At 30.4% G+C, this 10,777-nt stretch overlaps 1 protein-coding gene across 1 annotated transcript; it reads left to right on the forward strand.

Moving 5' to 3' along the window:
- Nucleotides 1–3,259: 3,259 nt before the first annotated feature.
- MONOS_8114 (uncharacterized protein) lies at nucleotides 3,260–4,156 on the forward strand (the record flags this gene model as incomplete). Its single annotated transcript, XM_067878499.1, has 2 exons — nucleotides 3,260–3,275; nucleotides 3,346–4,156. The coding sequence occupies 2 exons, from the start codon at nucleotides 3,260–3,262 to the stop codon at nucleotides 4,143–4,145; spliced, it is 816 nt and encodes a 271-aa protein (XP_067732120.1). The 3' UTR covers nucleotides 4,146–4,156.
- Nucleotides 4,157–10,777: the final 6,621 nt, after the last annotated feature.

The following is a 10,777-nucleotide window of genomic DNA, read 5'->3' on the forward strand; positions in this document are numbered from 1 at the left end:
TGTGAAATTGTCTTTTTTTTTATTTTATTTGAATAATATCTATTTGATATTTTTGTTAATATTCATCAGAAAACAAACAGATGAGTTATTCTTTTTGAAAAGTCGCAAATAAATAATCTTCTAATAAATCAAAATATTCCAATTTTGCTCAAACTTTTATTGATTTATACCAAACTTCACAAATTTAAAATACATTTCTTGACAATGCTATATCACACATTCTTTAGAAGATTATTGAGTGAATACAGAAATTTGAGTGAAATAAGTAATTTTTGATTTATTTGAAAATTTTGCATTTGCGACTTTTCAAAAGGAAATACCAAAGTTGATTCAAATCCAGTCTCAATGTGAAATTCAAAAGACATTGAAGCGTTGTGTGTTTTTATTTGAAAAAAATTTTTTCGCTCAAAACAAGGCATGAAAGATCACATTGAAATGAAATACAACAATTTGTTTATCAAAAACGATAAAATTCATTTTTCTTTTTTTCCTCAAAGATACAAATATTTATTGAAAGTTTCATTTCTTTTGAAAGAGAAGCTTTTGATCAAAAAGAAGATAAGGAAAAAAAATATAGAAATGTGTGACAAAGAAAAATCATTAGATGAAGATAAACAGCTTTTAACAGACACATCGACAGATGTTGCAAGGAATGAGGTTGCGAACGTATCAAAGGAGAAAAGTGCACAAATTCTTAATTACTATCAAGAACTGTTGTTTCATAAATGATGTGCAATAATGATTTGTATGATAATGGTTCTATTTTATTTGTATTTTATTTTATTTTTTTTTCGTAATAGGCAAAAAGAACCATTTTCAGATTTACAAAAGTTTCTCGGTCATTCGGTTTTTTCCGGTTGAAGAGAGCAAAATCAAAGACATCTCTTTTTTCTCTTGTGAACGATGAAACTTCTCAATGCTTTTCTTCCACTACATATTTCTCGAACTTATCTTCCTTCGTGAGAAATTTCACAATAAGTTTCTGTTTTCACATCAACTTGTTTTGTTGAATGAATGTTAATAAAAACGAAAAAATGCAGTGAAAAGAATTCTCAAACTCATACCCTTCCATTGAGACCAGAGCAACAAATGTGAACAAATAATTGAAACTCATGAACAAAAATGTGTATTATTTGGAGTATTTCGACCAATTCGAGAATTATTTAGTCATTTCGAAAAGAAGTGATCATTATGAATTTTATTCAACTTTTCGCAAATGACTCAACCATTTTGAAAATCAGTCAATCTATAATTTAATCAATTAATAAAAGGTTATATGCCAGTTTTGATCAAGAAATTTACAAGTTTACTCTGGCTCCAGTGAAAAAATTGTATGTTTTTATCTATTTTTCAATATACGGTTTATTATTTCATTTTCTATATATTCTCTGTATGTTTTTAATCTATCAATGTTTATCGATCCGGATTTATAAAAAATTGTTTTTCATGTTTTAAAAGCATTTAATAATATCCAGCAAGTATTTTCCTGTATATTGCAACTGTAAATGTTGAGTCAACTCATATTCTGTGTATATTTTCATTCGCTTTCTTATGAAAAATGTTCAAACAATTTGATTTATTGTTTTTTATTTGTTTTTTTTATGACAAGCAGTTTTTGTTTGTTATTTCTGTTCAACAAAAACAAAATACTTATGGAAAAAGCAAGAATTTGAATGTCAAAGCGCATTTATGTTTTTCAATAAATTTTTTTATGGCTTTATTATCTTGATTATTATTTATTTTATCTGTTGTAATCATTCCACTGTGATACTTCAATTCAATTAAGTTTATCTAAAAGAATGAGATATAGCCAACATTTTAGTGTTTTTATTGTTTGAATAGTTATAAATAATTAGTATTGAATTTCACGAATATTTGTTTTTGTATATTTCGTCTTTTTCAGTTAAAATGAAAAAACAATGATTCAAATATTCTTGGAATGATAAATTTTTTGCAAGACTTTTAAAAAATTTGAAAAGAAAAAACTGTCAAAAACAATGATCGAAAACTTAACCCTGGGTGACGTGGTGACTTCTGACGTGACCTTTTCGATTTTTGACGGACTTGACAGATTTTTTCACGTCATAAAAAAAAATAAAAAATAAAAAAATGAAAAATAAAAATATTGAAAGTTATTTATCAAAATTACCATTATTCAATTTTCACTGACGCAAAAGCGGAAATCGGATTTTTTGTTCGTCACTGACGTCACCTGTCTCTGACGTAACACCGAGTCAGAAGTGTGTTTACGCTAAACCTTTGCGACACATGAAACAGGATAGGCTTGTGTCGGTCGAATATTAATTCTTGTGTCGAAGTTTTTTTTTTTTTGAGCATATAAAAGTGTGCAAACGTTTCTTTATTTGATTGAACAAAAGTTAATAAAATTTAAAAAAATTTATTTATCATTAAAAATCAAATTTTTTCAAGATCTTGGCACACATAATTAAAAATAAATTATTTGATAATTATGGGAATGATCAAAAATGTTAATAGTTTAACTGATGAATCTTCATGTATTAAATGTTGTAAACATAACATTTTATTTATATTTGATATATATATGTTGATTTATCGTTTTATTTTTTGATAACAACGAATTTTATGTTATTCAAGAAAATGCTATCAAATCAGCTTTGAGTTATTTCAATTTGACATTTTTTCAATGCATGAACAACTTAAATCATTTGCATGTTAATATTATTAATGCGTTGCACAATTTGCGGTTATTGATACAAAAATTGAAAAAAAATTAACATGAATAAAGTTTGCTGAAGTTTGTGAGATTTTTTTGTGTTTTCGTTCATTCAATTGATTGCATTTCTATGATTTTCATTAGATTTTAGAAATACAGGCAATTTCCAGGATTTGATCGGGAAAAAGGAAAATAAGCAAGGAAAGACTAAATTTTCCAATTTTCAAAAGGTTTGAAATTATTTGTTTTATTTAATTATCTTTGTTTTTTCCTCGTTTTGTCAGTTTGATTTGTATAATATTGCAAAAAACATAGAAAAAACAAAATTGTAGAGAGCACAGCAGTAAAAAAGGATGCAAAAGCGTTTGAGACGGCGAAGATGGAGATGTTGCCAGAAGTTCAATGACGAAGAGCGGAGAGGGAGACAGAGAAGAAGAATGAAAAGAATGCAAAGAAGAGGGTATATGTGAAAAGCCTTCAGCGTTCGGAATCATCGGAGCATCTTCTCTCTGAGAGTGGATCAACTGAATATATCCTGGGAAAAGATTCAGACAAGATTCCTGAATGGGCATTGGAAAAGGTTGAAGAAGAGGAAATTAGAAAGCAGACTCCATCGCCATCAATTTCTTCAACATGTTCAACTGATTCAGATTCCACGTTTGTTCGAGGGGAGGATTTGTGCCCAACCACCTCATCCATGTTGAACTTGGTGGATGCAATGGTATGCTCATCTCCTCATGAGAAGCTGATTGTGGATTTGAGGGATTCGCTGTTCATGCTGCTGCATGGGCTGAATAAGACAAAAGAGATGGCAATTGGCACATTGAAAGAAAGAGAACAAACAGCTGCACAGGTTTTGTTCTGGGTGGCTAACCTTGCGCTGCACTCCTTTGATGAAATGGAAAGCCCTCTTCAATCTCTTTCCAATCTGAGTCCCCACATTGTTCTCTTCTCAGAACACATGGTGATCTGCATTGTGATGCATTCAGACTTATTGTCAGACGATGACTCAGATTCATCATCCATCTCATCATCAACTGTTGTGACATCTGCAAGTGATGATGAAAGTGACTCCCTTCCCTCATCGGTTTTTGAGGATGAGGAAGAATTCAAAAATGAGTGCCTTCTGTGGAAGGCGCCGGAGCTGGTGATGAACAAGAAGATGGATGCAACGAAGGAGTCGGTGGCGTTCTCGATTGGGATGATGTTGTGGGAGTGTCTGACGCTGCAGATACAGTTTGGGGAGAATGAGGTGAACATGAAGCGGAAAAAGATTGCAACAAGAAAAAGGCAGAAAATATCAGAAACTTGTCTGAAGCTTCTTGAGGTCGTTTCCAGCTTTGAGATTGTGTGGTTATTTAATAATTATGCAAAATGCAAAGGAGTTTTGTCTTTTTTTGCTGCAATTTTGATAATTTTACAACATTTTCTTGCTTTCTTATTTATTTAATAATTAAATAATTATTTGATACAAAAAAAAACAATACTCACTTTACATTAACATAACATATCCTGTGAATCATCTTTTTTCGTGAGAGTTATCGAATAATAGAGATAAATTTCATTATTTCTTTTGAACTCATCTGTATTCAATATTTTTTTATTCGCGATTTCCAATTAGAATCTTTATTTAATATCATTTACATATAAAAACAATTATTTCTCAAATGCTGATTCTTAAATAAACAATTGAAGCATTATTTCAAAGTTGAATCCACTAAAACTATTTAACTGGATGAACAAAAGACCCTTATGTTGCAAACAAACTATCTTTTGATTGGCGATATGAAAAAATACAATTACTCAAAAAATATATGATGAATTGTAATTATTATCAGTTATGAACATCGCTCTTCATTCCGAAGAATGAAAAACGTTAGAACACAATATAAAAGTTCAACGAACGTTGTTAAATGGATCAATGTGTATTACAAGCATCTGAAAACGGAGTAGATAAATTAATTAATAAGAACAAACATATTTGAACACTGAAATATAGTTGTTGATTGGAAATTTGAAAGAATAATATACAAACCTTGTATTTGTAACTCACAATTCCACATATTCACAATAAGATTCTTCTATTAATGACAAATATCGAAAGTTTGTTTCAAAAACAGTTCAGAAAAATTATAATTGCAAACTTTGTTCAGCAAACCTCATTGTTTGTCAAGAAATTTCATTTGGATTCAAATATATTCAGAATTCTTCACTGAAATGCAAAAAGATAGCTATAGCAGTTGAATGTTTTATTGAAAAAAATATAAACATCTACAGTAAAAGCAATGCGTTGAGCGTTTCTGGTGCAAGCGAGTACCTTCTATCTCCAACAATTCGTCTCAAGCGAGAGAAAATTCTTTCACAAGATGCTTCGCTGCACGGAAACATCGTCAACGAATAACAAAAGTTTGCAAAAATTGTTGATATTGTTCCTTGCTTTGAAATTTCAGAATAGAAAATTTGAGTATTAGTGTGATCCACGTTTTGAGCATTATCCAGCAACATTGATGAAAATAAAGCTCTAATGCTCTCAATATGACTTGAAGCTTTCAAACAAGAAATTTTGGACAAATAATCATTGAAAGCTAACTTCAATCGGAGAAACCAGTCCATGCAAATAGATTGTTGGATTTTTGAAAGTGCTTTCTTTATCTGTTCTGTTGTCTTCATGCAGTCTGTGATAATAAATTCATTCACGCCGAGTTCTTCAACATCATTATCATCTTTTGAAAGGCTTTTTTCATTATCTGAACATTTATCTTCCTTTTTTTCGTCTGAATTTGATTGTGAATCACTTTCTTCAATATGTGAGTGTTTATTTCTTGTTTCATAAATTGATAATTCCTGTTCGCTACGTTCAGAAATGTTAGATCCTTCATCATATTCATCATCCGCCGAATCGTTTTCTGCTTGAATAATGCCTGTTTCGTCAAAATCAATTTCCCCAAAAATATCTTCTTCATTAGTAATAACCTCTTTTTCGATAAGTGTGTTTTCTATCAAAAGAGCAAATAAATGGAGCAAACTGTTATTTGGTGAGTTGGTTGGTGAAGTTGATGAAATAGAGTGCAAATCTTTTGGAAGCGGCAGAAGTTGAACTTGTGTTTCGGTAATTGCTTCTGCTTTTCTGTCTTTTTCTGGGCTTATAAACTGAAGAGCAGAATAAAAAGTCTCAACTGATAATGGAGAAGAGAATATTGGGTGAGGAAAATTTGTTGGAAAATTAATTTTTTCATTCTTCGAAAAAAATGAAAGCGCATATTGTTTGTCTGAAAAAAATTCATTTTCGCTGGTTTTATCTTCCATTACATGAGAAAGTGTTCGTAACTTTTTCTGTTGATTCTTTGAAGATGCAGTATTTGGAACTTCTTTAGAAGGACAAAGAAAGACCGAGTCACTTGGCATTATATCTTTTATAGATTGAATAGATGAATCCCAACGCATCCTTTGAATTTGAGTTTGATCTGAATCCTTTGAAAACATTGATGAACATTTAAAAGATCTGTATTTTTCTTTCAATGTCATTAACTCTGTCGAATAAGACTTTGAGAACAAACCGTTTCTGTAGTCAAGGATTCCAATTGGAGTTAAGGAATGAGCCAAAGCGATTTGATCTCCTCGTTCTTTCCCTAAAAATGAATTGAACAGTTGGATTACAATAAAGCAAACTCCATATTGCCAATCAGGGGAAGACAATTCCTCAAGATCTTGCAACCACATGTATTGCGCAATGGATTTAAGGATAATTGGAAACACATCTCCAAGCTTTGTGTCGTCTTTTTCAAAGAACAATTGCAGTTGTTTCAGAGGAATTAGTAATAATTCACATCGGATCACGTCATCTATTTTGACTTTGCAGAAATAGTCTGTAAATGAGATATTGTGTATATTTTTTGTAATAAAAAAACATATGTCAAAAAGACATAGCCATCTAGATTCAATGAACGAAGGGCATTTCGGTAAAAATGGATTTTTTGTGGACTCATTTCTGGAAATTTTTGAATATGACGTTATTTCTTCTTTTAATTGCACGAAAAATGAATTATCCTTAAATATGCGTGTGACAATTAAATTAATCAAATGGTTGCAGCAGTAAACAAATAGAGGAGTGATTTTTTTCCGTGTTTCTGTGATTGAGGTCGACTTTGTTTGATCTGCAAAGCTTTGAATTGCGAGTTTTTGTGGCAGCAAGCCATCCGTACAAAAACAGCGCACCTCTCCTTTCAAGTCAGCTATTTCTGTTATAATTTCATTTGCAAGATGAAAATAATCGGAAGTTGTGAAGCACGCCTTTTCAATTTTCCAGAAAAATGGAGATGCCTTTGTCTGCAACGGAACAATAGTGATGACAGTGTATTTTTTTCCTGCTGCAACACCTCCATCCATCATGACGCCAACCATTGAATTATAAATCTTTGTATTTCTATTGGCAATTCTTTTCTTACCTTCTTCATGAATAAGTGATGTTAGCTTACGATATGTGAGAGTAGGAAATATGGTTGTCGGTGAAAGAGTTGGATTTTGTTGGGAAGTGATAATTAAAGAAGAAATAAATTTGTTGAATTCATTGGAATAAGCAGAAAGAAACGCAATATTGCAATGACCAATTAAATGCAAAAAATGTTCAATTAATGAATCAAATTGAAAATGAGTTGGAACTATTTTATTTGAAGGAACTTCAGAAAATCTTGTAGAAGATGGATGAAACTTGAAATATGGCAAAATAGAAGATGTAGTCGTCAATGCGCATCGATGATTCACAACTTTATCGCATCCCTTTCGTCCAGAGATGGCACAATTGATTCCTTGTTTGCTGTTTGGACACAAGAAATAAATATGTCCATCTTTTTTTAGAGATCCATCCATCTTGACAGGAGTATATGCCAACCAAAGCTTTCCATCGAAAGTTTCAAAGTGAATTTTACCAATTTCTTCTCCAGTATTGTTTGGGTGCTTGTAGACTTGTTTTAAAGCAGAAAAATGCAAATTAATCTGAGTGATAATTAATATGAAACATACAATTACCGCCATTGAAAGATTTTGTTCTTATTAATTCCACGAATGTGCATTCATTGTTTTTTAATTCCTCAACTTTTCTTTCAAATGCTTCAAGCTGCAAAGATGAATTATATTAAAAAATAAATAATTATACATGCTGGGATAAAATAAAATTGCCAAACAATATTTTTCGCTGACAAGCATCTTTGTAATTCTATCGGCAATTCTTTAATAAAGTCATTTAGATTCATTTCACTCATTTTTCAAATGATCTCGACAAACCGACTGATCTTGACAGACAGACTGATCTAGACATGATCAAGTCGAAAAGATCTGTCGATTTGACAACAAAAAAATTCTTTTTGCATTTTCATGTTTTATTATTCATTTTTAAAATTCTCAAAATAAATGGAGTAAAAAAAATATTTGAAATTAAATATTTTCCAATTTTTAAAATTTTCCAAATTGAAAAGTCTCAAAAGAGTTTTGAACGTCCCTGTCGGTCGGATTGTCGTTTCCGTTTGACAAAGTCAGTGTGTCGCAAAGGCCTAGTTTACGCTTTTAAAAGATGCAAAAAACCAAGTGGTCAGTTAGGTTAAAGAATTATGACTGATCGTTTGTAAGCTTTATTTCCATAATTTTTCTATTGTTTTGCTCAATTCTCATTTTTTTTTCAAAGTGCAATACATTCGTGCAAAGAAAAAGAACAATAATGCTATTCATAATTTGCCCAACGCAATTGCACAACAGTGCCTATGATTTGTTGTTCAGGTTATAAATTTGTTATTTTTTTTTAATTTTTGTTTTTTTGCATATTTTCTAACATAACTTCAACAGCTGAATTGCCTTTTTGTGTCGAATGAATAATAAGCTAACATAATTATTGAAGTTATTGCAGAAATTAAGGATGTCAATTCAATTGTTGTTTGAAATGCATTGTCTTTAAATGATTGTTTCTTGCATTGCAAAAGTTCAAATGAAGGAGTAATATTTACTCTTAATAACAAGTGATACTATTATGAACACTCACACTGAATAAAAAGGAATAATTTATTTATAACCAAAGAATGCTTTTGAAAACCTGATTTTCAAAGCATTGAAATGCAAAAAATTTCAAAAATTACTCAAAAGCACAGAAAAGAGGCTGAAAGAGTGGATGAATCAGTTGGAGTGCGCAGTCTTTAAAACATAACCATTACGCTGTCTTTCTGTTTGAAATTATTTTGTTGAAGAAAAGAAACAATAAAATTATTTGAATGTTTCAATTTTTGAAAGAATTGCATAATAAATAAAAAACATGATGAAATTCACATCCACCACTTTTTTCATATACGAATAAAAATTTGTTTTTGATTTTGTGAAATTGAAATTTGAAAAAATAAAATTTTAAAGATACATAATTTTAAGCTTAATTGATGATAAACATATAATAATTACAAATATCCAACATTGTCCAACGAAAAAAATTTCAGCAAATAATCTTGAATAAAGTTTTCGATGATATTTTCTTATCCTTTTTTTCCTTCTTTTTTAATATTTCTATTTTGATCTTCTTCTATTCTGTTTTGGATAATTCTTCATCTGTTTCCATGTTCAATCTTTCTGAAAGTGAAAAAGATATATCGAGGCAGCACTCAAGAATGTCATGGTCCAACGTTGGCTGACGCAGCTTCTCCAAAGCAATGCAAACATTTCCACTTTCAGAACAATAGAAACTGATGTTATCTTTTCTAAGACAGGAAAACCAAAAGAGAAATGCACAACTTGTAAATTGAATATTAGTGATTTTCCGTTTCCCTGTGAAGCCTTGAAAAGAACTCCAATAACATAACTGGCTCTTCTTTCACCCTCATATTGAAATTGAAACAGTAAACACATTGTTATTCATCCATCTCTTTATCGATCTCGCTTCATTTGTTTTTTCCTCTTCATCTTTTTTCTTCCAATTCACACACTTTGACAGATCTTCCAACTCTCTTGCAGCTTCTCTCATAAAATGCAGCTCCTTTTCTAACACTTCTCCTGAATATTCACAGTTGTCATATCGATTTATCTTAAATTCCCAAGAATAATTATCTGTCTATTGCTTCAGATTTCGTTTTTCCTGAAGATTTCAGATAATTTCTTTAAACTCTCTCTCATATACAGTTCTTCTTCTATAAGTTGTTCAAAAATTAAAAAATGACAACAAATAAACAAAGAAGAAACAATTCCACACTGTAAACTGGTTTATGTTTCTCAAAGCAAGAAAAGCCATTTACACTTCCTTTCGAGTTTCCTCGCTTTCCTCTTTCTTCAACGCGACTTTCAGCAAACAAGGCACGCAAATAGAATTCAATTTCAATGATGATGAGCCTCCAAATAATAAGATTCATTCACTAAGATCAGCAATTAGCCTTTCATCCTTTCCTTCATTTTTCACATTTTCATCAATGATCATCTTCCAAAATCTTATGTTCAACGAAGATTCATCAAGAAAAAGGCTCCGTGTATTTTTCAATGAGACGAAAAATCCTATTTGCTTGTATTACTCATTTGTATTTTCCATTGAAATTTTCTTTTCTTCAATAATTTCTCCCATGTGAATGAATAATTCTTTTGCGAAAACAAATATGAATTCTTTCAAAGTCATTGCATTAATTGTTTCATTCATTTCTTCGATTATCTGTTTCTGTGCATCAACATTGCATCTTTAAAGCTCAAAAAACAATTCTGAATAAAACAAATAAGAAAATAATCACAAACATCAAAAAATCTATGTATATTAAATGCAAACCATAAAGCGAGATTGCATATCCTTCTACTTCATTTTTTTCTAAAATTGCAGCAGGAATGAACCACACTTTAAAGTTTCTGACAAAATGAAAACAAATTGAAAAAGAAGAAAAAATTTCATATTAAATTTTTATATATGATAACTTCTATGTGTTCACACCATGATTTTTCGAATTGGTTCAGTAAACAAGTCATTTCAAAGATAATTCTTGTATTAAATAAGTCTATCATTTTGTAATGGGAATCCATCTTTTTTTTTTTTTTTTTTTTTTTTTTTTTTTTTTTGAAAATAATAATTTGAACAAATTG

Source organism: Monocercomonoides exilis, assembly GCF_001643675.1.
Source record: "Monocercomonoides exilis strain PA203 chromosome Unknown scaffold10-1930038, whole genome shotgun sequence".
Classification (NCBI taxonomy): Eukaryota; Preaxostyla; order Oxymonadida; family Polymastigidae; genus Monocercomonoides; species Monocercomonoides exilis.